Source organism: Elephas maximus, chromosome 9 (genome assembly GCF_024166365.1).
Source record: "Elephas maximus indicus isolate mEleMax1 chromosome 9, mEleMax1 primary haplotype, whole genome shotgun sequence".
Taxonomy (NCBI): domain Eukaryota; kingdom Metazoa; phylum Chordata; class Mammalia; order Proboscidea; family Elephantidae; genus Elephas; species Elephas maximus.
In genome coordinates this window covers 16,352,132-16,379,270 of record NC_064827.1, presented here as the reverse complement: position 1 = coordinate 16,379,270, position 27,139 = coordinate 16,352,132, and the positions used below count along the sequence as shown (strand labels likewise).

General features: G+C 41.6%; 2 protein-coding genes and 1 pseudogene across 3 annotated transcripts in view; 1 reads left to right on the top strand and 2 right to left on the bottom strand.

Annotated features, from left to right (window-relative positions):
* The window catches only part of GLDC (glycine decarboxylase), a 92,650-nt gene extending 83,205 nt beyond the window's left edge, over positions 1 to 9,445 (top strand). Inside the window, exons 22-25 of the mRNA XM_049896780.1 lie at positions 4,531 to 4,626; positions 6,328 to 6,500; positions 8,116 to 8,196; positions 8,752 to 9,445. Of these exons, the coding sequence (XP_049752737.1) occupies positions 4,531 to 4,626; positions 6,328 to 6,500; positions 8,116 to 8,196; positions 8,752 to 8,895 (494 nt within the window). The 3' untranslated portion in view covers positions 8,896 to 9,445. The remainder of the gene's footprint in view (positions 1 to 4,530; positions 4,627 to 6,327; positions 6,501 to 8,115; positions 8,197 to 8,751) is intronic.
* On the bottom strand, positions 3,097 to 3,661 carry LOC126083258 (60S ribosomal protein L9-like; annotated as a pseudogene).
* Positions 9,446 to 13,460: 4,015 nt separating the features above from the next.
* UHRF2 (ubiquitin like with PHD and ring finger domains 2) overlaps positions 13,461 to 27,139 on the bottom strand; it is a 95,861-nt gene continuing 82,182 nt past the window's right edge. Inside the window, exons 12-16 of one of the 2 annotated variants that reach the window (XM_049896783.1) lie at positions 26,615 to 26,755; positions 24,847 to 24,943; positions 24,384 to 24,541; positions 21,221 to 21,319; positions 13,461 to 19,461 (exon numbers count right to left, since the gene is read on the bottom strand). In XM_049896783.1, coding sequence (XP_049752740.1) covers positions 19,315 to 19,461; positions 21,221 to 21,319; positions 24,384 to 24,541; positions 24,847 to 24,943; positions 26,615 to 26,755 — 642 coding nt within the window. In that variant the 3' untranslated portion in view covers positions 13,461 to 19,314. Of the gene's footprint in view, positions 19,462 to 21,220; positions 21,320 to 24,383; positions 24,542 to 24,846; positions 25,060 to 26,614; positions 26,756 to 27,139 lie in introns of those variants that run through there. The other variant, XM_049896784.1, reaches the window with a different exon arrangement.

The window sequence follows — 27,139 nt, the reverse complement described above, 5'->3', positions numbered from 1 at the left end:
CCCTCCCAAGGCCCCAAAATAGCACTGTTCTTAATAAACACACTGTACTCTAAAATGTCGAGTGGCAGTATTAGAAGGCCGTTATTCATTTGAATCACATTTACCAGCTCTAAATAAGACTTTGGGATTACAGAGAACTATGAGGCAATCATTTTAATGAACTCCAGGCTTGTCTTCACGAACCATTTCTTTGAGAGACTTCAATAGCAGCTCAACTGTCGAGGCTTGTGGTTTTGTGAAGCCGGGCAAGAACTGGGATGTAGAAGCAGTGATTCTGTTTATTCTGCTATGATGGTCTAAGAAAGGAATTACCACAGGTGAAGTGATAAATTTTTAAAGGAGGAATTTAAAAAAGTTCACTTTAAAAAACTCTTGTGGGAGGCAAAGCTCACGGTTTGATTCGAGTTCCTGTCGGTGGGAATGGACCGCTTAGTGTGTTTTATTTGTTTTAGTTTCTTAAATGCCCATCCGTTTTTTACCTTAGACAAACCCAACTCTGCCTGGAAATTCCTGTCCTTGAAGAGGTTTCCCGGCGGCCCTTGTTTTATAAGTGGACATGGGCTCCAGGGGCTGGGCACGCAAATCCCTGACTGGGAAAGTGACCCTCCTGAGGCTGGGCCCCAAGAAAGCAGCCAGGAGTTTTGATTCTGTTCATTGGGGGCCCCCGAATTGCGCCTGGAGAGCAGTGATTGTCCTCTCAAGCCCTATCACGCAATTCGACAGTGACCTCCAGTTACCTGTAGGCAGCCCTTCTGAGAATGTGGGATCTGTAAGGTCCGTGCTCTCCAGGAGGGTCTTGACAAGTCTTATTCCCTGGAGGTTGCAAACAGTTAACGTACTCAGCTCAGCTGCTAAATGAAAGGTTGGAGGTTTGTGTCCACCCAGAGGCACCTTGGAAGAAAGGCCTGGCAATCTGCTTCTAAAAAATTAGCCACTGAATACCGTATGGCGCACATTCTACTCTGACGCACAATAGCGTCACCATGAGTCAGAGTCACCTCAATGTCAACTGTTTTTGTTATTGATTTTTAATTTTCCATAGCACGTTCCCATGTCATCTTCAGCTTCAGAAGATAATTAACAAATGAGGGAGGGTTCCAGCCTTAGAGCCAAGCCACTTCTCTTTTGCTTTTCCATCATCCCACTCCCTCCTCTCCTCTTTGCTCCCCTGGCTTGATAGCTTTTCAGACTCAGCTGTCGTCATGGTCAGGGCCAGCTGAAGCACCTTCTCAGTGAAAATGAAAACTTCCGCCCATGACTTTATACAATTTCTACTTCAGATGGTCCTGACTCGCCATATGCCCTAGAAGGTTTGCATGTCTCTCTTTTTTTCCTTAAAAGCTGAAAAACAGACGAACATCTTGGTGTCTGGCCGCTGACAGCCACAAGTTTAAATTTCATCCTTTTCAGCCTTCAAGTAGAGGAAGATGCTGAAATTCTACCACCGTTTCAATTTGAAAGCATTACGATATGGATTTAGAAAATAACATCTGAACCTCATTTGGAAATGTATTTCTCTCCAAACCACTTGGTGTTGGTGGGGCCTCTGCGGGTGAAGACTGGGGATTAGCAAAGCTGGGTCGGGCTTGAGCGGATGATGCCGCTCAGCTGTTGATGACCCACCGCCTGGAAGGCTCTATTCTCCCTCCTGTCTCCCTCCTGTCCTGTCCTCTGCATGTGCCCAGCTGGGGCTTCCTTAGCTTTTTGTATTAGTTTCCGAGGACTGCGTTAACAAAGGCTCGCAAATTGAGTGGCTTAAAACAATACAGATTTGTTCTCTTACAGTTCTGGAGGCTGTTAAGTCCAAAATCAAGGCGTCACCAGGGCCATGCTTTCTGGGAAGGTTCTAGGGGAGGGTCCTTCCTCGCCTCTTCCAGCTTCTGGTGGTAGCTGGCAGTCCTTGGTGCTCCTTGGCTTGTAGAGGCATCACTCCAATCTCTGTCACTGTTTTCATTTGGCCTTCGTGTTTGTGTGTCTGTGTCCAAATTTCCTTCTTCTTAAAAGGACACCAGTCATTGGATTAGGAGCCACCCTACTTCGGTGTGACCTCATCTTAACTTGGTTACTTCTCCAAAGACGCTACTTCCAAATAAGGCCACATTCACAGGCTCTGGGGTCTAGGAAATTCAACGTATCTTTTTGAGGGACACAATTCAACCCATAATACTTCTTCCTTGTGACACTCACAGGTGGCAGCTAGAGGATCAGACAAGAAAGGGCAGAGATTGAGGCTAGGCTCCACAGAGTAGGGAGCAGAGCAGGGCTTTTAAGATTCCGGAATGTCACTGAACTGTACATGTAGAAACAGTTGAATTGGTGTGTTAAGCTGTGTATGACAACAACAACAACAACAAAAGATTCCTGGATATGACAGCTGATGAGGACTGAAATCACGTGGAGACTCTCCCCCTGAACATCCCAGCTGATCACTCCTTTTTGGCACCTTTTTTCCCCTGTGGCTGCCAGTCCTTGAATACAACTTTCTCCTATTGAATCACACTCCTTTAGGTTTTTATCCTCCAGCATTATTAGAAGCATGTTTTAAAAATATTCAAAGTCTCAGGCTCTCATACTTTTATTTTCAAACTAGACCAGCCCTCTCGTATTGATTCATTACATACGAAGCAGGAGTCTACAGACTAGAAATGGCAGGCTACTTTGTTCACCAGCGGGAGAGGGTCTATCCACGCTGCTTATCTCTGAGTGCACTCATTGTTTGCTGAGAGTCAGGAAAGCTCATTAAGAAAATCCAGTTGCTATTGAGTCCATTTCCTGTGTGCATCAGAGAACTGTGTTACACAGTGTTTTCAATGGCTGACTTTTTAGAAGATTACATGGCCTTTCTTCTTTTGTGTGTGTGTGTGTGTGTGTGTTCTTAGCACATGAGTTTATTTCTGAATTGTTACTCTCCAATTCATTGGAAAGCACAGTCAGTTTTCTTGAAGACTATGAATCTTTAGTCATATTTAGGATATAGATTTAAAAAAATAAAAAGACCCAAATGAATAGATGAATTTTATTGCATCTTAAAAATATCACCCATAAGTTTTAGGAAATCATCCAGCCTTGTTTCCGTGGTTGGACAACTCTTAGATTTTACTTCTCTGCCTATTGAATGGTTCCTTTTTCAGAGACATAGCTACCACCCCCAAAATTTTCAGATTTCCTTGTTTTTAACTGTCATGGCTTGCTGAATTAAAGCAGCTGAATTTGATACAAGTTCAATGTCGTTTCCTTCAAGAATTAACTTATCTTTTTGGGCTTGAGGTACTGAACCAGCAGCACCTGGTCTCATCTGAACCCTGCAGATGTATTTTTCACGCAGGAAGTTTTGGATTCCAACAAGAGACCCGTTCTCCTGAATAGCGACATTGATGGGGAAGAGAGCATACACAGGCCATCTTGTGATGGAAGCCCAGTTACACCCTTGATCACGTTCTGTACATGACTACGGATAGTGCAAACTGTGGCCAGTTCTTTCTATTTCCCCACCATTTGTCAATGCGAAGCCTCTTCTATTTCTTTCCAAGGAGACTGAGTTCTACATTGATGTGATTGAAGTCCCTCTGCAAGGTTCCTCTGGGGCCCTTCACAATAACTTCAGAGTGATGTTGACATTTTCTGGAATGTCGTCAATCTGGCTGCTAAGAATGGTCTTCATTCTCTCAGTTGATATGCCAAAAAGTGGCCTGTCTTCTGATATTAAGAAGAAGGCATACACAATTGTCTCATGAGTAGATACTTCCTTGAAGGGTTCTCACCAGTTGTGTGGACTGTGGCATTTGGGAAGCCCCCAGGAATGTTCTAGTTGTCAAACCACGGACTGACTTGATGGTTTATTCTTGGTGATGGATTGGTGATCAGTAGCTCACTCTGGGGAGGTGCCTGCCTGGCTCAGATGAGGCCATCTGTGTTTACACGATACAACAAAACTGACTGACCCCCACCCTGACTTTGGCCCCATTAACCCCTTACGCCCTGTTGTGTCCTATTCCTAGTTCTCTGTCTGCAGCCTGACAAAATCTCAAAAGCTTCTTCGAAGCATCACACAAAACTGTGTCTTACGGATTTAATGTTTATATCTATACACGTACAGAAGAAACACTTATTTGATATTGATGATAAGGTCACTGAGAAAGGTGTCAATGGATCTTTAGCTCTAGAAATACTTTGTGTAAGAGGATTAGGTCTGCGATTACATGTTTAACTGCTGCGAACTAGATCTGGGGTCCTCAGGACAGAAATTGTCTCTGAAACCTGCACCACATGTTCTTGGCACTGAAGTCCCACCTCCCGTCCGCCTCCTCGCTAATGGGTGTGTTGTGGACTGAGGACAGAATGCATCGGCCTGACCTGTTAAAGTTGTGGCTTGTAATAAGAGCACGTGAAGTCTTTACTGCTGAGTGCGCTGAGCAAGCGCCCACGGCTTCTCAGCCCTCGCTGACGTGCACATGAAGTGGAAGGTGCACTCATTTCCTTGGGTAAAACGAGCTGATGCTAACCTGGAGCTGCAACAATTTTCCTGAACAGGTTATGTGGCTCATGAATTTATTCTGGACACAAGACCCTTCAAAAAGTCTGCAAATATTGAGGCTGTGGATGTGGCCAAGAGGCTCCAGGATTACGGTGAGTGGCCTCATGGGTGGGACTTCGGCTGTTGACACCCAGCAGGTCCCAGGGCTTCACGGAGCTGCCCATCCTGGGAGCTTTGATGAATGACCACATCCTCAAAGCACAAACTGAATGGACAGGCGCCTTGGTAACCTGATCTGAGTATTTCACTGTATGTAAATTTTATTGAAGGAGCCCTGGTGGTGTAGTGGTTAAGCACTCAGCTGCTAACCAAAAGATTAGATTTGAACCCACCAGCAGCTCCACGGGAGCAATCTGCTTCCATAAAGATTACGGTCTAGGAAATTCTATGGGGCAGTTCTAATCTGTCCTGTAGGATTGCTATGAGTTAGAATCAACTTGATTGCACATAACAACAACAAATTTTATCTAAAAATATGCCAGGCTGATTGAATTCTGCATAATGATGTGTGTGTGCTAACGTGATTACGGGTGAAATGTACTGATAACTGGTATGTACTCTGCAGTTACCAAAAACTGGATGGATTGGATGGATGGATGGGATGGATGGGATGGATGGGATGGATGGGATGGGTGGATGGGTGGATGGGTGGATGGGTGGATGGGTGGATGGGTGGATGGGTGGATGGGTGGATGGGTGGATGGATGGATGGATGGATGGATGGATGGATGGATGGATGGATGGATGGATGGATGGATGGATGGATGGATGGATGGATGGATGGATGGATGGATGGATATGTGGAATCTATGTGGTGGGAGTATGGTGTTCACTGAGCAGGCCTTTCAACTTACCTATGTGCTTGAAATTTTTTATGGTAAAATATTGGGGACAAGCCTGTAAGGCGTGTAGGCATAACTCCAAAGCAGCCTGATGGACCTCATAATTTGGGAACCACTGCACTGCTGGGTTTAATTAGCTGGCAGATGTATCAACCTGGGAGCTGTTCTTCAGCTTTTAAAGCTTCACAGAAAAAGCGTAAGCAACAGGAGAAAGCTGTTTTTGCTTTTGTCTAGGAAATCTTTTGACCTATGTGTCTTCTGGATTCATCTTGCATGTGAAAACTTCTGGAAACATAGAAACACCTTCAGCCTGTGTTCACTGTAAAGGGAAGGTTTTCCTCATATTGGTCAAGCTTAAGTCTCTTCATCTGTAAAATGGGGACAATAAGACACCTCAGACTCCTTAATGCTTGTGACTTCGTTATTTAACTGTTGATAGGCTATCAATCAGCCTTTTATGTCTCTTAATTATAAGTAATACATGATCATTACAGAGAGCTCCTAAAACATAACCAAAATGAAATAAAAATCCCAGTCCCATTTTCTGGCGATAACCCGTTGACATTTTAGTATCTAATCTTCAAAGCATCTTTCCTTATAAAATGGACATACATATAAATACTTTAAAAATAAAAAGGGGATACTATCATTATGTAGCTTGCATTTTTCACTTTTTTTGAGTGTCTATCCAATTTCACACATATAGGCTTTTGAATGGCAGACTATTGTATGGATGCCCTGTAATTTGCTTAGCCAATCCCCTGTTGTAGGATATAAATGACTTCCAAAGTTTCTCTTCTACAAACAGTGCTAGGGTGAGTCCCCACATATATATATTTGCAAATTTATCTGATTATTTCCTGAGGAGAAATCATAAGAGGGGGAGGGGCTTCTCATCCCAGTCAGGACGGTCAAAGTCAGTGGTGTGAGTTTCCCTGCCTCCACCTGCAGGGTTTCATGCCCCTACCATGTCCTGGCCAGTGGCGGGGACCCTCATGGTTGAGCCCACCGAGTCGGAAGACAAAGCAGAACTGGACCGATTCTGCGATGCCATGATCAGCATTCGGCAAGAAATCGCTGACATCGAGGAGGGCCGCATTGACCCCAGGGTTAACCCGCTGAAGGTGAGTAGAATTGGTCCTTCAGCCAGAATGTCCCAGAGAGTAGAACGTGGTGTAATGGGCAGTGAGCCTGTGACCCCTGAACGCCCATTAGAGGATGGTATTCTCACTCAGAATAAGACCATTCTTCTGAGATGATGCAGCCATGACTTGGACGTTTGAATCTTCTTGAACAACAGAACAACAAAACGTTATACTTGCACTCAAGTATAATGCAGCTCTTTTCTGGTCTGTTTTTATTTTACTTCGTTTTTGGAACTGTTTCTTGGTTGTAGGTGCTGTCCACCACCCATGCACCCAGTTGGTTGCCAAAGGAGAGAGCAGAAGGACTTACTCTAGTTGGGGGAGTTTTATCATTCTGTGTCTCCGTTTGATGCAATGTAGTGAAATTATGGCATAAATGTCATTTATGCATTTACCTCATAAGCCCTGCAGGAAGAAAGTTCTCATCTTGGAGCAGTCCCCTCTAAGAGAACACCGGATTGGTACTTGGCCTGAATGTTTTGCAATATTTATGACCAACGCTGGAGAAAAGTTTCTTAAGCGTTATTCTTCCTCTTTGAAACTTTTATATCTGGTCAGAGCCCTAAGTTTCTCATTAGATCCACACATCAAGCTGGGGGATCATGAATTGAGAATACCATGAAGGCTGTGGTTATGTTGTTACGGCTACAACCCAGAGAACAAGTCTGGGATGCTAAGAGCTCAGACAAGCAAGTTCCGAACAGCCTCGCCGAAGGTGGAGTGCAGCAACTAATGGCTGCCAGAAGGCACATGCGTGCTTCACAAGGTAGTGGAAGAACACGAGCTGATCATTTTTGCTGTCCCTTATCTCCGTTTTTTTGTTTTTTTTCTGGATACTGCTGACTGCTTCAGGACTTAGGTTATTGTATTAAATGGCAATAGAGATCTCAAAGAACATAATGTTCAATTACAAAAGCATGTGGAAAATAATATTCATAGGATGATGTAAAGTTTAAAAACCTGCCAAATTATGCTATATACTGTTTATTAATACACACATATGCGTTGTTATGTGCCATTGAGTTGATTCTGACTCAAAGCCACCCCATGTCATAGTGTAGAACTGCCCCATAGCGTTTCCTAGGCTGTAATCTTTACAGGAACAGATCTCCAGGTCTTTTCTCCTGCAGAGTTGCTGGTGGGTTTGAACCACCAACCTTTCAGTGAGCAGCCAAGTGCACCAGGGCTCCTTTACGCATATGTAGTAGTGGTATGAAAAATGATGGCAAGGGTAAACGCTAAATTCAGGATAGTGGTTATCACTGGGGAGGGGGATAAGCAATGAGGTGGAGAGCAGGCATACTGCCAGCCTCAAAGGTATCTCTAATGCTTTCTTATTTTTAAAACATAAAGGAAATATGACGCAGTATTGATTCAGTTATGTGGGTTGTGGATGCGTTTATTATTACTGTAATTTTCTGATATTTGAAATATATCACAATAAAAAATTTCCTGTTCTAATCAATGCCTCCCCAAAGCTGAAACAACAAAAACAAGCATCCTCCACGGGTTCCCGTCAGAGGCTTGATGGTTGAGGTGAAGTGTGGGAGGAGGCCCGGTGTTCTGCTCTGACCCTCCTCTGTCTCTGTCGCAGATGTCTCCACACTCCTTGACCTGTGTCACATCCTCCCGCTGGGACCGGCCATATTCCAGAGAGGTGGCAGCATTCCCACTGGTCAGTTCTCCTCAGCTGCTGAGTGTGCAAACTGGTGTAGTTAGTGCTCATGTGCGTGTGTGGTGCCATCATGTACCCTGAGGGGTTCCCACTTGTATAGTCTCATTAGAGTGGACATTTGGGGACACCTGTGAGACATGGGCCATGATGAGGAATGTGGAGCAAAGGGATTGGCTTTCGGGCTCTGAGGACAGAGTCAGCATGTCCACCATGGGCCTAGGCGTGGCAGGGAGTACCAGGGGGAAGACTGAGGCGGAAGCCCTGTCAGGTGGATCACTGTTTTCTACCACCTTCCAACAGAGGGATGCACTCTTTCTTTCTTTCCTTTCTGATCCTGGTGTGGAGAAAGCACTTTGCAGCCTGTTCAGCTGTGGTGGGATAGGGGACAAAAGCTGGATTGTTTTGACAGCAATGCAGGGTTGGCTTTTAGCATCTAGTGTAGTCGTTCAGCAGTGGTGTTTTTGGGCTGTGGGTATATCACTGCAACCTCTTCCCCTAGCCAGAGAGAAACCTCTCAGAATATTCCATGACATTCCCATCTTTTGTCTCTCGCAGCCCTTTGTAAAACCAGAGAACAAATTCTGGCCGACCATCGCCCGGATTGACGACATATATGGAGATCAGCACCTGGTGTGTACCTGCCCACCCATGGAGGTTTACGAGTCCCCATTTTCTGAACAGAAGAGGGCCTCTTCTTAGTCCCCTCTCCCCTAATTTCAAATGACTGATTTGATGCCTCTCTCTGGAGCATTTCATAAGCAAGAAGTATTTCATCTCCCACCCCAGACTGAAGTAGGGGGTCTTATATACTGTGTATATTTTTGTAATCTCTGTCAAGGTAAATGTACATACAGCTAGTACAGTGAGTGGAAGCTGATGGTCGGAAGGCTGAGTTTCTTCAGTGCTTCTGCTTCCACCCGTAGCAGTTGATGCTCAAGTTGCCTTGATTGGGAGCCATTTAGTTTTTTGCAGAGAAAATTTGGGGTGTGCTAGGAAGTTTAACCTTCAACGTAGGAAGCTGGCTGATGTTACAGCAGCTATGCTGGAGACTCGATAGACGTATTTTTGTTCCAAATAAGTCCTTGTGGGCTGTGCCATTTGTGGGAAGTCCCAGGGCAAATGTTTACATTTTCTATACACTGAAGACGTATTTTTTCCTCCAACTAACTTGTCTAATCTGAAATAGCATCTCTGAGTGTTCTCCTCTTGATCTGTGTTTTTTATCTGCATTTATTAGTTCTCTAATAAAAGCATTTCAATTTGATGAATGCCTTCCTCTTGGTCCATTTTTCCATCTTACCACCATGTGTCCTTGCTCTTTGGTTCCCTAGATTTGGAGGGTACTGAAGGGTAATGAGAACATTCAATCCAGTAGCCCTTGTTCCATTATCAGTTTTGCCTTTGACTGGCTGAAGAAACAGTTCCTATGTCTTGGTCAGCAGTGAATGCCACTTCGACCATTTTCAATAGAAGTGCATTAGGCTGCATGTAACCAAAACCCAACTACAGAAGCTTAATCAAATAGCAGGGTTTTTTTTTCTCATTTATTCCAGAGGTAGTAAGCCAAGGGCTGATGCTCCTTCTGTCTTACTGTTCTGCCTTCCTTTGCATATGGTTCTCATCCTCATGGTTGCAAGATGGCTACTGCAGATCCAGACATCACATACACATTCTAGTAGGAATAAGGGAGAAGAGCAAAAGACAAAAGGCAGATTCTATCCAAGATGGCTTCTTTTGAAATGTTTTCCCAGAATTCCCACTCAGTGACTGCTTATTTTTCACTGGCCAGAACGGCCTCAAATTGCTATTTCTAGTTGCAAGAGAGTATTGTATTGGGGGGTCTTTTACCTTCCACACAGCAGTTTTTCAACAAACAGTAAGAATTGAGTTGAGGGAACAGAAGAATGACCCCTGAGCTCAAAGAGGAACACTGAGTTGGACTCTCCCTGGGGACGGAGATGGTCTAGATGTTACAAGTCCTGTTGTCAGTCACTTATCCCAAAGTTTGTTTGGAAAATGTAGTCAGCTTGGGCAGGGGCGGAGATGGTCTCCGGTGCTTGGAACTGGCAAGGATTGCATGGACACTTTCCTTAAAAGCCGTGCTGCCTTGTGGCTTATCTGGCTTTCATGGGGTAACCTGGGAATCTGTGCCTCTCCTCTGTATTATAGTTCCTACAGGGAGTATTTGTACAAACGAGATTATTTCATTTTGAACACATATCAATTCAAAGATCATGGGCTACATTCCTTTACAAATTAACTTCTACAGTGCAAGTTGGGGTTGCCTATAATTTCTTCTGAACGCAAGAGAATCCGTGGAGGGTTGAATAAAAATCAACTATGAATCGTTATTTTTTAATGGGCCTGTACGAAAGAAAACAACTCTTGGGTGCTCTGTGAGGTCTGGGCTTTTCAGGACTAATGCAAGAGCAATTTCAGTGTTTTTTGATCTGTTGGTTGCATACTTTAATCTTACTAGTAAAAGTTTTGGATAGTTCTGGGTGTGCCATTCTTAATTTCCTAGAAATGCACTTCTGAAGATCGTTTGAAAGAACAAGAGAAAAAACTAGGTAAGACTCAGAAGACAAGCTCTTTAAATAACAAAGTCGTAAACTCCCAGAAAACAGGGTGGACTCCGAAGGCACCAGGAGTGATGTCGGTCATCCTAAAAAAATGCAGACTTTTCCCCAGTGGTGCTGCTGCTGGGAAGTTGATCCAAAGCTGCCACTCGCTGCAGCCAGGAGCAGCCAAAGGAGAACTAGATGTAAACAGATTCTTTCTTAAACGTCTGGCATAAAGGGTGGAACAATTAAAAAAAAAAAGATAACTTGCTTGTGTTCAAGACATTCTATCTAACATGAACTACACAGGAATCGAAGAACTAAATGTTTTTATTGGTGAAAAGAAGCTCCTTCCAATGCATTCCAGGAGACAATGAGGAAAATACTTTCCATGGAAGGAGACAGTTGGGTAGGCTGTTAAATAAACTTGCAAATAGCAAAGGAGTGAGTTTATAGTATGTAGTGCCAGCCATGATGGGGTGGGGGTGGGGGGCTAGCAGCCCAATGTTTGCATTTTGTCAGTAAGTTAGCTGTTAGTCTGGGATAGTGTCTGCCATTCAAAGACACGCTATCAACTGGAAGTCTAATCTACTGAGCCTGAGGCAGGTTTGAGAGGAGAGATGGAATAAAGGTGCCATACTGAAGTGGGCTCAATGTAGTCCTTGAACAACTTCATTATTTCCCAGAAACGAGTTCAATTAAGAATGGAGCCCCTGGTTTTTAGAGTATGAAAAGGAGAAGAGTCTCGAAAACAAACATGTGCTATGCAATAACAATCATTAGCAAGCATTTTGAGATGAAATTCAGTTCTCTCTGGAATAGTGTCTTAATCCAGTTTTCAAAGGGCAAAAGGATATAATATAAATTAAAAGTAAACACCGGAGTAAATAAGCAAACCATAGTGAAGCTCAAAAAGTAGTGGAAAGTAACACACAGCCTTCGGTTTAAAGTCTAGCTCTCCACTAGCCGTGACTGAGGGGAGAAACTGATTTCCCTGAAACTGCTTCCTTGTCTGTAAAATGGAGATAATGCCAGCTGCCTCACAGGGTGGGTGTATTAAGTGAACTAATGAATGAAAAATACCTAACAGCACTCACGTCTTTTCTGAGATGCAGAATAAACAGGTGTGGGAACCATTCCCATTCCTGCTCCAAAGACGTCACTTGCTGGTGGACTCTCCCCTTTTCTCATTTTTAAGAGCACAAGTTCTAAAGGAGGAAAAGGAAACCTCTGGATGTCAGTGCGGATGGGGGTGAAAACATAAGAGGTGAGTGCATTGGATATGTGACTTAAGAACTGGGGTTTCAGTGCCCTTGGGGGGATGATGTCAGGAAAGGGTTAGGTTACAGTGAGGCGCCACTCCCAGTAGAGGGAGAGGAGCAGAAATGGGGCTTGTTTAGAACTTGGAGAGCCCTATTCCACTGAGGACTGAAAAATTGGTATCTACTAGTCCAGGGTCAGAACAGGGAACAAGCTATCCCAGGTCATGGTAGAAACAAAGTCACCCAACACTTGGCTGGGCTGCATGGGAATGCAAAGGCCAAATTTATATTATCAACATGGAGGAGTCCCATACAACAAAATTAACACAAAACCTGGATAAGTACCAGGAAACCCTACAGCAGCAGAAACAACCTAAAATTGCTCCATAGGGACAAAATGGTACCTACAATCATGGCATAAACAAAACCCTCTGAGAAGAAAACTTCTGCAGAAGATGAGCTCACAGATACAAATTTATAAAGCACAATGAAATTCAACGCTAAGCACCAACAAAGGGAGAGTTCAGACTTAAGGAACCACACATAGGAGAAAGATTAAAAAGACTTTGAATAAGTATGTTTTGAATGCTCAAAGAGATAATGAAGAGCTAAAATCCATGAATAAGAACAAATTATGAACCAAGAGCAGATAAAGGTGAAAACAAAATTAGAAGAAAATGATTCTTGAAATAAATTATTTAGATGATTTAAACAGTAGACACAGTTAAAGAGACAATTTAATAAATTGGAAGAAAGATATGAGGAAATCACTTAGAACATAGCATGGAGGGAATAGAGAAATTAGAAATGTAAGAGATGTTAAGGTATGGGTGGTCAACTGAAAAGTTCTAGCAGGTCGAGAAGAGGATAGAGAAAATAGGAAAGGAGCAATATTTTAAAAAGAGAATGAGAATTTCCTAGAACTGAAGACATGCATTTTCATTTTAAAGGAGTAAACTGAGTCCCAAACAGAGCAAATAAAAACTAATCCATACCTGGATACATTTTAATAAAACCCAAAAGTTTTTAGAGAAAACACCTACCCAACTTTTCATCAACAATAGATGCCAGAATACAATGGAATACTTACAAGATGCTGAAAATAACTGGCAACCTAGAATTCTAAACCCAGCAAATTTACACATTCTTGAAATGACACAATTATAAGATGGATCAGTGGTTACCAGGAGTTAGGGTTCAGGGCAGAGTGCAACTATAAACAGGTAACATAAGGGAGTTTTTTATATAACAGTTATGTATCTATATTGTGGAATGGTTACATGAATCTATACATGTAATAAAGTTGCACAGAACTATACATACATACAAAAACGAGTTCATGTAAAAATTGGTGAAATCCAAGTAATTTAGTTAATAGTATTATACCAATATCCTGGTTTAGATAACTTAACCATGGTTATATAAGATGTTATCATCAGGGGAAGCTGGGTAAGAATACACAGGAACTCTGTGTGTTATTTTTGCTTGTGAGTCTACAATTACTTCAAAATAAAAAGTTTAAAAAACTTTAGGTGAATGAAGTGTGTTCTACTTTATAAAATTGAAGTATATTATAAGGACCTATGGATCTAGTAAGATTACACATTTTTGAGGGACATTTTTTTGTTAACTATCTGTGACCCAAATAAAATATAGCTTACATTTGGGGGAGTGGCAGAGCTACTTTGGTGGTGGAGACTTCTCAGCCCAAAAGCTCATGTAAGTTTTACTGTGATTTCCCAGCAGACGCCAACTAGGTAAATTCTAACTCTAAAGTATTTGAGCAATCTAGTTCACAATCTTCCAGACAATTAGAACAAAGAGTAGATGTGTATGGGAAGTGAGGGGCACCTCAAAAATTTCTTCTGGCATCTGGCAGACATTTAGTTAGAAGCTGCTTGTAGATAGATGATTTCCATGCAAAATGTCCATGGGATCCTGTACTCTCAACTAGGGTCATTTCTCATCTATTATGACTTGCCAAAGCATTTTGAAAATGCCTATATTTTCTCAAGGAGAAAATGGTATAAACAAATTAAAAAATTCTTGGCTGTGGTAAACAAAGAATATTTCAGAAGTAAAAGGGAACCCATGGATAGGTCACAGAAGGAATCAACTCAGTCTTATCATTAGGGTGATCTGGGCAAGCTGGCAAATAGGGTCACCCTATTTATATCAGCCATCTACTGCTGTATAACAAATTTCCCCAAACAGCACCATTCCTCAACTCATGGTTCCTGTGGGTCAGAAATCCAGGGGTGGCTCCCCTTGGTGTCTCATAAGCTACATTCAAGAGGTACAGTCCTCTGAAGGCTCAAATAAGAGAGAACACATTTCGTGGCTCCTATAGTTTTTGTAGGTCTCAGGACTTTACTGGCTGTTGGCCAGAGACTTCAGTTTATTGCCACACAGACCCCTCCACAGGGCAGCTCACAACAGATTAGCTGGCTTCTCGTACTGAGCAAGAGAAACACAAAACCAAACCTGTTGCCATGGAGTCGGTACTGACTCATACGCGACCCTATAGGACAACGTAGAACTGCCCCACAGAGTGTCCAAGGAACGCCTGGTGAATTCGAACTGCCAGCCTTTTGGTTAGCAGCTGTAGCGCTTGACCACTACGACACCAGGGTTTCCAGTGAGCGAGAGTGCACCTAAAATGGATACCACAATATTTTTGTAACCTAATCTTTGAAGTTTCATCCATTACTTCTGCTGTATTCTATTCACTACAAGAGAGTAAGTCCAGTGCACACTCCAGGGGAGGGGATTTCACCAGGGTGTGAAAACCAGGAGGTGAGGATCATGAGGGCCATCTTAGAGGTTATCACACTATCAAGCAATTTATCAACAGATCATAGCCAACTGACTTGGATATTAAGTAATTAAGTCATTTAAAATATGCACTATACACCAGGAGTATCAACAGTGTAAGTTCTAGTCCCAAAATTGCCCTGAAACACCAATTAACAAATTTAATTCTGTATCGACTGGTAGGCTGAGGAATTTAGAATTGTGATTCTATAAGTCAGGATAAGCTCAGTCATGCTGTTGTTAACTACCCCCAAACCTCAAGAGACTTAAGATTGACTTCTCACGTTGCATGTCCACCGCAAGTTGGTTGGGGCCTCTGCTCTGTATCGTTCTTACTCTGGGACCTAGGGTGATGGAAGAGTTCCCATCTGGAATGCCACTGGTCTCCATGAAAGAAAAACTAAGGAGGGCAAATTAAGTGCTCTGGCCAGATGTGACACAGCATTTCCGCTCACAGCCAACTGACCCACTGGCCACAACTTACCCAACCGCAGGAGTCTGCTAAGTACAGTCTTAACACATGCACTGAGAGCCAGAAATACTTGGTGAACGGTACAAATGACTACCATGGTCCACTTTTCTGGTCACCAAATATTCAACACACACTTGTCTCCTACAGGAACTACATATCCTAGGGAACAGTTAAGATTAAAAGGATCGACAATACCAAGTGTTGGTGAGGAAGTGTTGATGAGAATGTGGGACAGTCAGAACTTTCATAACACAGCTGAGAAGAATGTAAGATAGCATAACCTACTTTGGATATATGTCTTCATTTTTCTTGAGTAAATAACTACGAGTGAAATTGATGGATTTTATGTTAAGTATTTAATTTTATAGGAAACCGCCAAACTGTTTTCCAAAGATTTACACACAAAGGTTCACAGCAGCTTTATTCATAATAGCAAAAACCTGGCAACACCTGAAATATCCATCAGCAGACGAATGGATAAACAAATTGTGGCATATCCATATTAACGGATTACTCATCGATACATTCAAGTTTTGGCAGTGTCCATTCTGTTTTGTCTGTTGCATTTTTTTTTTTTTTTTTTAACAATCACATTTAGTTCCAAGAATTTTAATCTCAAATCACTCCTCTTCCATAGCAGCTTGTACTTATTCTATCAATGCAATACAATTTCATTCTTGAGGACAGAGTTTTAAAAATTCTTCTTATTCTTTCATTCACCGTTTTCAATAGCAGTCATTTGGCCTGCTCTATTCCCCTAGCTAGCTCTTGATTTCTTGTATCCAGAGACTGGTGTTTAATAATTTTTTTTTTCCTTCTGTGTAGGATCTTATTTATCCAGGTTAATAAATTATCAGTTCCTTCAGGAATTGTGAAGTCCTGGTTGTGGGTAAGCAAGGATAACACTTTCCAAAGTAAGCTGGTGGTAAACGGGCCATCAGGCTCAACTCCCTCAAGTTGCATAGACAGTCATGAGCTTTCCTGTCTTTCTAAGTGTCCAGAAGAAGAGTGAGGAAAGGTTTGGGCTCTAATGGGCAAAGTGAGAAAAAGCAGATGGAGGTCAAGTCAGAGCAGATCTCTACCTGGTTCTCATAAGTAGAATCTATACTGAAACCCAAAGCTTTTAAGTGTACAGGTGTTACTAGCATGCACATGTTTGTTGAATCAACCATACTACTTAGAAATTGAGTTCTAGGAGTAGAGATCCTGCCTATCCTAATTAGAAGACATAAAGTGGTATCTGATCTTCACTTTTATTGAGAAAAAAAAATCTACGCCCATGAAAATGGTTGAGTACTTAATAGTAATCACTGTACCTACTAAGTGTAATAGAATCCAGTGAAAAGCTCATCTTTCAAACCTAAGCCTAAGAGACGATCAGATACTACGTGCCTCCTGAAGGACAACCACACTACCTGTGAAAAAGTCTTGGGAAAAAAAAATCAAACCTGAATGTGGTCATGCTTTAATTTTAACTATCGGTTCACAGAAAATAAACAGAAACATGTTGAACTACACCACAATGTTACAATCAGCAAAATCTACTGTCAGAAACTATACAGAACAACCCAATTTCAACACACAAATTGCAATAGTTGGAAAAAAAACAGGTGGAGGGATATATACAGATTGAAAGATTCTTAAGAGATATCAACTAATCACAATGTGAAGTCCTTATTTGGATCCTGATTCAAACAAACCAACTACAAATAAAATACCATTGAGGACATTTGAGACAAAGGAAATTTGAACATTTACTAGATATCTGATATAAAGAAATTACTGTCACTTTTTTTTTTAACGTGTGACAATGGCATTGTGGTTATGTTTTCTGAAAGTCCTTATCTTTTAGAAATACAAACCAAAATATTTCTGTAAAAAATTTGAGGTCTTTTTTAAAAAAAAAAACTCCATAGCAACATAAAATTGCTTAGCTTTGGGCCATTCTTGACACTCTGTGAACATGCTAAACTATAGTCAGCCTTCTTTCCGAGTCTTTACCATGTTATAGCAAAGTTAAGACAATCCATAGTCTTTAACTGTGGGAATCAGTTAGCTTGCTAATAAAAGAGGTTGAATTATACCCGGTAAAGTAGTTGAACCTGGGAGGTATTCCCCACCGTTCCTGCAGAGACGTTGCCACAGCTGATGGGAATACAGTGCTGGATGAGGCAATTTAACTACCTTCCATCTAAGAAGGTCCTATTTAGATGATTCTTCAAAATAAAAGCAATCCCAGGGTCTGTATCACTAGTCCTACATGAAAAATGGCTCTATTCACTGTGCTCCTGGTGTTTCCCAGAACCTGATTTTGAGTTTAACTGAATGCAGGAAAAGCACTGAAACAAGTCTGGTGTATGTTTCTACACTGAAACCCAAAGCTTTAAGTATAGAGTTGGGGCCCTTTTCTGTTAGCCAAAGTGTCACAACAGAATTCTGTGCTGTATAGCACACGGAAGTAAAGACCAGTGGTTCGGGAGTTGGGCTGCCTAGGTCTACAGACATCTCTGTACTTGCCTGGTGTGTGATCTCTGGGGAGTGAAGTCAGCTTTCTGTGCCACTGATGTCTATCCATAAGATGGGGATAAAGTACCTGCCTCTGAGGGCTCTGAGTAGGATTAAATCAATACACACGAAAATGTACCAGTGACTAGCAGAAAGAAAATATAGATGCTGGCCATATTGTGTGTGTGTGTGTGTGTGTGTGTGTGTGTGTGAATGGATCTGCATTAAGGGGCAGGAAGACTGACTCCATCAGAAAATATGGCAATATAGTTTTAGAGAATATAGCAATGTTTATTCTCGTCTCTGTTAAATAAAAAAGTAGCACTGATGATGCTAAAATGGAACGTAAGATTGACGTTATAGATAACAGAACAGTCAGTAGTAGGTTCTTCCTGTGAAAAGTAATCTCATTTAGTAAAACTTAAAAGAATCACACCCAGGATGAAATCTGTCCTTAGCCAAAACTTAAGCTTTCATTCTAGTTCTCATTACCAAAATTGGAAGTAAAAAAATTATGCAAAAATGTCTGTCTCAATAAAAACATCCAATGAGCAAACTCTGGAAATAACTGATTCTTAAAAACCCATAATATAAGCCCGACAAATGTAAAAAAGTGAACAAAATGAGCTGTTTTTCTGGTCATAAAATATTTATTAAGGTATACTTTAGGGAAGATAGTGAATATAAAATGTAGGGTCACAGTATGAAGCAATTTCAATCCTCCGGAAGGTCGGCACTGCCCTCAATGCTCTGCAGATGTAAAACCCCTGGTGAGACTCACCCGCAGCTGGTTTAGCTCCACGCCTCTTCTCACAAGAGCATTTACAACTAGAGCATGGAAATACCTCTTTTAAGTGCAAAACGACACCACATTACACTAATGCAGCAACAATGCATCCGTATTCTCATTAGTCATTAGTAGTCAACTTGCATGGAACACCAGAAAAAAGCACAACGGAGCTCACAAAATAGGCTGAAAAATGAAGCTGTCCTTGCGAAACGCACATTGCAATGGAAGGAGAGACACTGAAACACGGTGATGCCCAGCACAGAGGCAGGCTGCGTCATGCCAGCCTTCAAGTGCCACTTCCTCTTCCGTAATCAGATTCCATGAGCCAGGCACAACTAATATCTGGGAGGCAGTGAGTAGCTAAAATTTCATTTGACTAATTATTCAATGATTTTTAAAATCCCCATAAATCTTTTCTGTCCTGAGGTAGTTGCAAAATAAATCATAACTTGGATATCAACTAGGGCTGAGGCTTTGACTTTTTACTCATTGAAACTAGTTGTTACTGGCAGGAACTACCTTTTGAGATTTAAAAGACAGTTGAGAACTGGGCCTCTTACTACACACACAAGATGATGGCTATGTGGGAAAGAGGATTAGCTGCTTCAGAACGAGAGAAATAGGGTCCTCCATCGCTTCCACCCTCCCCACCCACTTTAGATTCTCTTTATTGTCCAAAAAGCCACCAGGAACAAGACGGTAGAAGCGGACAGATCATCGTCCTTTGCTGTAGCCAGGGAAGAAAAGGTCAAGTAGAGTCTGCAGGTTCTCATTGGGAGTCATGATGTAGTTCTGGCCAAGGTCATGTCTGCAAGCAGGGCAGGAGAAAACTTGTGCCTTAAAGGAGCGCTGTAAGCAATCCTAAGGCAGAACCAAAACAAAACACAGTTTCATCTGAGGGGAAAGCATGTAGAAAGATACTCAACAAGTTATGCTTTGAAACAGGAACTGGAAACTCCATGTTTGGTAACAAAAGCAATACATGGGTGAACGACTAGAAAGGCCTCAACTCACACTATGGAAACCAGGCTACAGTCAGGACTGCGGCACCTCCCCTGGCACACCAGGAGACGTCGGTGAGGACTAAACATTTCTGTGCTTCAGTGTCCTCCTCCAGTAAAAGGAGGGTGTTAGGGATTATGTACGGTTCCTACTTGGCTTCCCTCTTTAGGTTGGATTTTAATCCATGACTTCCTGGTAGATGACTACTCAATGACTTTTAAAATCCCCATCAATCTTTTCTGTCCTGAGGTAGGTGCAAAATAACTCATAACTTCGGTATCAACTAGGGCTGAGGCTTTGACTTTTTACTCACTGAAACTAGCTGTTACTGGCAGAAACTACTTTTTGATATTTAAAAGACAGTTAAGAGCTGGGCTTTTCTTTAGATGACTAAAGAAAAAGAAAACACAGGATTCCCTGTTACTTTAAAATTTATTCAAGTGGAATGACTAGAACTATGTGATGTATTTTAACAAATTACTTAACGTGCAATCACATATGTGGAAGGTTTGATCCCATTTTTCAAAAGAAACAAACGTTCAGAAGTTAGATCAGGGCACACAGCCACCAAAGAGCAGAGCCAGAGTCTAGCCTTGATTTGATTAAAGCTCAAGTTTTCCTTTCACTTCACATGATAACACAATACTCAGTTCATCTGGGCGTGCTGCCAGCTAGACTCTGCTCCAGATTCTTTATTGAGTGCATGGAACCATTCCAGTTTGAGCTATAACATACAAAACATACATGAGCTGTAACATATAAGCCCTCCTCAATAACTCTTAACATGACAGAATACTTCAAACTATAAATATTTGAATCACTATTACTATCAAAATAAAACATGCACTTACCACCAAGATGTAATCAAATGCCTTAACTAGCAAAGTTTCATAACTATCCTACTTCGTGGAAAATACAGCAATGCCTATGAGAGCCAGAAATTGACGGGACTGCCTTGTTTTTCTGGGTTTTGCAAGTCTTCTGCCTTTGACAGAGCACAGTCTTAACACTTTTCTATCACTTGTGTTAGTGGAAAATATTTGAGTTTTCCTTCTCTGATAGGTTTCTACCTTACACAGGTCCCGGCTTTGCAGGCTTTACTGTACAGGTAGTCCCGGGTTATGAACGTCCCCCTCCTACTTGCCCTTTAACGTTCTGTAAATCTGCCCTCACTTTGAAAGGACTGCATCAACCCCTACTCACAACAAATTCTTCATCGCAATCACGTTCACTTGCTGCAAGTGCAGCTTTTAAATCATTGAAAAGCCTTCAAGTCTTTTCTTGCACTAAACCAAAAACCAAACCAAACCCATGGCTGTCAACTAACTGCCCCATAGAGTTTACAAGGAGCACATGGTGGATTTGAATAGCCGACTTTTTGGTTACCGGCTGTAGCACTGAGCCACTACGGCCACCAGGGTTTCCTGCACTAAAAGTAAGGCTAAACAAGAGCTGCATGCACCTGTTACCAATCTACAAATTAGACTTAAAGGCACAGTTAGGAACGGATCTTGTTCATAACCCAGGGACTGCTTGCACTTCACATGCTAAAAGCGGGTTTCGAGGTCAGTGAGCCTTCTGGCACATCAAGGGATAGTAAGAAAGGAAGTGTACTTACTTTACAGACGTTGTGGAGGCACTCTGTTGTCACAGGCTGGTAAACTAGCTCCTGGCAGCAGACACACATAAAAGATTGTTCCAATTTTTTCAGAAAATTCTAGAATGGTACCCAAGGGGAAGAAAAAAAGGGTTGTATTTCAAAATATACTAATAAAATTCTAAGTGATAAAAGGTCTTAAATCACATTTAGTATGTTTCTACTAAGAAAAAAAATCAAGTAATGACAATAGTCACAAGGACAATCCTCCATTCAGTTCACTTGTTTTCCGTAGCAGGGGGGTGCAATTTATGTTTGTTCTCTGTGTTCACAGAAAAGGTAGAATAGTCAAGAATTTCAAGTAAAAAAAAAATCAAAGATCTCATTTCGAAAGGTTTCCTGATACTTCTTTATGAACATGAATTAGAAAGTCAAGTGAATTATAAACGAAGTATTACATAACACATGAAAAGAATATACCACTTAGGGGGAGATGTGAAAAAAAACCCAAACCTTTATACCAGGCACCTTCTCTCTAACATACTACTGTTCTCCCAGTGAGGGCCTCCATGGTGCCTGTAACGTGGGTATACGTAATATGGGAATTTTGAGTTCCTACTATGTGCTAGGGATTCATTTACACCGTGGTAATAGAAAGGAGTTTATATTCCTATAGGAGAGCAAACTAAAAAAATGCATCGATTTTAGACAGTAATAACTATGAGGAAAACAAAGCAAATTAAAGCAATAAAGAATACCTATTTTAGAACAGTCCCTGAGTGGTACAAACAGTCTGTGCTACAGTACTAATCTAAAGGTTGGCAGCTAGAACCCACCCATTGGTGCCATGGAAGACAGGCCTGGTGATCTGCTTCTATAAAGATTACAGTCAAGAAAACTCTATTGAGCAGTTCTACACTATAATGCTAGGGTTGCCAGGAGTCCAAATTGACCTGAGAGCAATGGGTTTTTCTTTTATTTTAGAAAGGGTAGTTCTAGAAGTCCTCCCTGTAGAGTGTAGTATTAATGCAGAGACCTTAAAGGATCTGAAGCAGTGAGCCATGTGGACACTGCAGGGGCGGGAACTCCAGGCAGAGAGACAGTGCATTAAAGGCCTAGGGCAGGGGACAAGGCGAGTGTGTTTAAGCAGCACAGAGACCACTGGGCCGCAGCAGTCTGAGTGTGAGACAGTTGCAAGGGAAGAGACTGTAGAGGTAGACAGGGCTGTGGGTCAGTTTGGATACAAACGTACATACATATCGAAAATATGTGCTTGTTTAATTAAAAGTCACGGTGTCTAACGCCTGATTTTTTGGCTTATCCAAAGAGAATGTGCGTGAAACTTGCCAGGGTAGTAACACATCGATGTCCAGAGCCACCACTGGAAGTGAGGAAATGATACCTGACCCAGGCATGCAAGAACCGGCCACAAGCGCAACACCACCCACAGGGACGAGAACTTTTATGCTCACTCAGGTGACTTTTTCCTGCACCTATATTGCTACCTTGTCCCCTGCCCAGCCACGCCTGGAAGTCACCTGTGTTATCAACTTACCATGGAATCCTCCCCAACTAGAGAGTAATTAGACCATGATAACAACTGCTTGCTGTAGCTTACATGCTCTAACTGACCTAACAGAGTCTGGTTATTGTCATGCCTGAGTCTCCTGGCTAAAAAGCAAGTAACACCTGTCACAGAGCTAAATCACTGTCCTTCTGTCTTCCAACCATGTAAGCCTCATTCTACTGAGGATAACTCAACATGTCACACTCACAGGCTAACGGAAATGGTGAGTCCAATATAAATCAAAAGGGTATTTGATAAAACTCACCCAAATCTCAAAGTTTAAAAATTCTATCAGGAGGTTCTTCCTTAATATAATAATGAAGAAAGAATATCTCTCAAACAAAAAGCAACGCGATCGTCACTGGATAAGCGCTCTGTAGAGTTCACTCATTTTTTAGACAGAAAGCTCACACAGATATCCTCAGCCTCATTTCAGACATTTGGGAAACTCTTGCTAATGCCAGGTGAGAAATAAAGGAACCACGGGAAAGAAGAGATTACTTAGAGGTGACAAGACGGAATTCAACGAGAAGTTGCTAGAGCTCACTCACAATAGCTACGTATCACAGAAAAGTGACTGCATTTCATATGACAAGGGGTTAATACCTAATGAAATAGAAGATTCAAATTTATAAGCAAAATTTGAGCCACAATAAACAAGTGACAAAAAACAGACAATTCGCATTTGAAACCTCCAATTTTGGGGATTTGAAAAGAAAGCTTCTTTTGCAAAACAGAGCTTAATACAAAATCCACACATCAGTTAACTTTGTGATTCATTTCCACGTCAAAATTTTATGTTTATCAAAAGACAGAAAAAAATTCAAAACGTGTAAAATACTTAAAATATATCAACTCTGATTTATTTTACCCCTAAGTGGAGCAGATACACATGAACTGCTTAAGACTTATGCTATTAGGTAATTGTGAACGACAGTGAAACCCGTGAGAGCCGGAACTAGACGGGAGTCCCTTGTCTTTCCAGATCTTGCAAGTTTTCCGCCTTTGATGAAGTACAGTCTTACCACTTTTCTATCGCTCTTTTTAGTGGGAAATAAAGTCAAATCTGCAAAAGTCGGGACCGTGTAAGGCGGAAACCCATCAGAGAGAGCAAACTCAAATATTTTCCACTGACAGAGAGTGACAGAAAAGTGCTAAGACTGTACCCTGTCAAAGACGGAAAACTTGTGAGATCCAGAAAAACAAGGCAGTTCCATCAAGTTCCAGCTATCACAGGTTTCACTGTATTTGAGTTTTCCTTCTCTGATGGGTTTCTACCTTACACAGGGTCTGGCTTTCGCAGGCTTTACTGTATAACAAAAACTCTTCTGATGTATTTTAGATTAAGTTGAGTGTGTTCCACAACTGAAAATCTTTCTCATGAAGAGTTCCTCAACATACTTAGGTATTAGGCATTGGGAAGTCAAAAACCAACATCTAGAAGACCTAAAATCAATCTGAAAGTGTTCAAGTATTGCCTCAGACATTTCTGAAAGAATAAGAAGACTGGATAAAAGGGTCACATTTTGACTGATTTGTGAAAACCACACTTCATGAAGAAATTATTCATCATATGTTAAAACACAGAACATCACTTAAAGAACAATCTTTACATACTGGTCCTTCCACAAGAGACGCAAGCACTTCGTCCCACAGCTTCTGGTTGTGGCGATCTTCTCGGATTAGATGCTGCTGTTGAGGGGTTAGCTGGAAAGCCTCAACTGCTTCTGCTGAATCTGATGTTTTGACCATTTTGGAGACACTTGGACACTCATCTAGATTTATTCAAAAATATATCAGCAGACTTACAAGTGCTTCTAAGCAGAACTGTGAAGCAAAAGTGTTAGCTAGCACCAGTAATGTTTACTAGGAAGATAATCCACATAAGGCAACATCTACCTACCCCAGATTTTAGGATACTCTATTTGCGGCTGTTACTATCAAAATATAAGAAAAAGACCCATTCACTCCCCCCACAAAAAAAACCCCACATTCACTTGGCTTTTAATTTCTCATGAGTCTCTCAATTCTTTCTTAGAAACTCCATTATGAGGATTTCTCCTCTGCAGTCATTACCTACCGTCTGAATTAGGCCTTTTTGAGGTTTCACTGGTCTGCTTCTTTGACTGCCCTTTCGTCTTCTTCCCCTCCTTATCTGAAGGATAGCCTGCTGGATACTGATGGGGGAAAAGTACAATGTAGATTTAAGCTTCACAGAGGAGGAGGGTCTTAGATCCTGATGAGAAATTTTAAAGAAAGGAGAGTCGTCCATGCTTTTCCCCAAACTGAAAGACTATATAAAGGAAACAGACATTTAAAGAACAAAGAATTCACAGGACAGAAGACTATTAAAATTACAAATTCAGTGTAAAAACCCATACTTTGATTCTGAGATGTCCCATTTTCTAACACAGTGATCTTTTCAGATCTCACAGTCTCAGATCTAAGAGATCAAAGGTAAACTCTTCAGGAGCTGTGACTATACATGGCTTGGAAAGTTTGAGGAGGAAATGGAAAGGAGAACCTAGATCTGAAGGTCAGTGAAGATCAATCACAGAGCACAATTGATGGTAATCAAATAGATGGGTTTATACTAAATTGTGGGGTCAGGCTAATACAAAACATAGGGGCAAATTCTTCCTCTCTCAAAGTTAGGGGGGAAAAGCATTGAGGAGACCTAAAGCCACTAAATTGCCGAATTCTCTACCAGCTAAGGGCTAGACTTTAGAAAATAAAAGTCTACCTCTTACGTTTTACTGGCTACCTGTTTTTTTTTGTTTTTTTGGCATGCCTTGTGATAACGCTCGTATCTAAAGCTCAACATACTTCAGGCCTCATCAGTCATACTAAACTCATCATAATAGATTGGCCTATATGCTTCTGCTCATAGTTTCAAATTTAATCTATCTAGAATATTGCTCTGCTGAACTGTGGCATCTGAAAAATCTTTTGAAAATGGATTTAATACTTTTTTTAAGCGATCTTTTAGTAGTATTTTAGCAGCTGATGAGTCTCATTGAAACAATCAGCTCTACGTGTTTAAAAAGAAAACAGAAACAGACCTGCACTGGTAGACACACACTCACCTGCCAGGGTGGCCAGACACATGCCCACAAGCAGGCCCTACACATGCAGTGTGGGCAAAGCCTGGGGAATGACAGAGCAGGAGGTCTGTATGGGAAGCGCAGCCATGGGGAATGGCGGGAATGGGCTCCAACCATGCTCTGAGGGCAGTGTCAGGGAAAGTCTAGGATGTGCAGGCAGTGAAAGGGGAATGCTGCCACGCCACCTGCTATGGACACAAATCAACGACGTCTTATATGGGCCAACAGCTGAGCATGGGCAAGGGGGAAAAAGGGCAAAGCACTAGAGGTGGTGACACAGCAGGGAAGAAGCTTTGAGCGGGAGAGAGTAAAGGGGTGAGGAAAAGTAAGAAGGGTAGAAGGCAGGCCACTCTTATAAGCCACCCCTTCCTCCCTCTACCACAGATACACCCCCTGTGCCCCAGGATAAACGTCTCTTCTCAAGATCTCCTAACCTGAAATTTATTCATCCCCTTTCCTCACACTTTGTCATCTCCAAATGGAAGTGGAAATATTTTACTTTTCATTTATAAAACCAGCTCTTCTTAAGCACAGCCCTAGGTCCTAGGGAAGTCTGATGCCTAGGATGCCACCTCTTTACTGTTTACTCCTTTTCCTTCCACACACTTGCATGGTCTCCTTCATCACCCTTACTGTCTATATGCATCAACTGCCGTGGATTATATCTAGTGTTAAGGCACATAGGCAGTACAGAGGTATACATTTTTATGAACACACAAGTGGACTAGACAAATGTAATCTAACCTGTAAACGCAGACACAATCTCCTCGACCGTTCTATTCCTTCTGAGGTCCAAGGAGCAGGTTCAACATCATCTCTTCTTAAAAGATAGCGCCAAACCAAGAATCCATGGCTTGATGAAATCTCTGGCCAGTATTTCACCACCTAAATCGTATGTCAGTACTACTTTGAGACTTAAAGTTTAGACTTATTCATAATGTCATCACATAAGTGGTTTAAGTAAACGTGCCATAACTAAATATCACTTTAAGACACTTGCTTTGCTTTAAGAGAGTAAGTCAAGAATATTCAGTATAATATTGTTTTAACCATATTTCCTATTAAGATAGTTCCCGTAAACAGATTGCTATTAATTTGATATAGTAACAATGTTATGCTCATTAATTGAATTTTGCATACTAGGTATATAAAATGATAGTAATAGATGGCCCTGTTTTTTAAACGAACAACATAAACCTATTTTTAAAATTATAATGTGTTCTGATTTGAAAATCTATTAGAATCAAATCATTCTGAAAAGGTATGTAG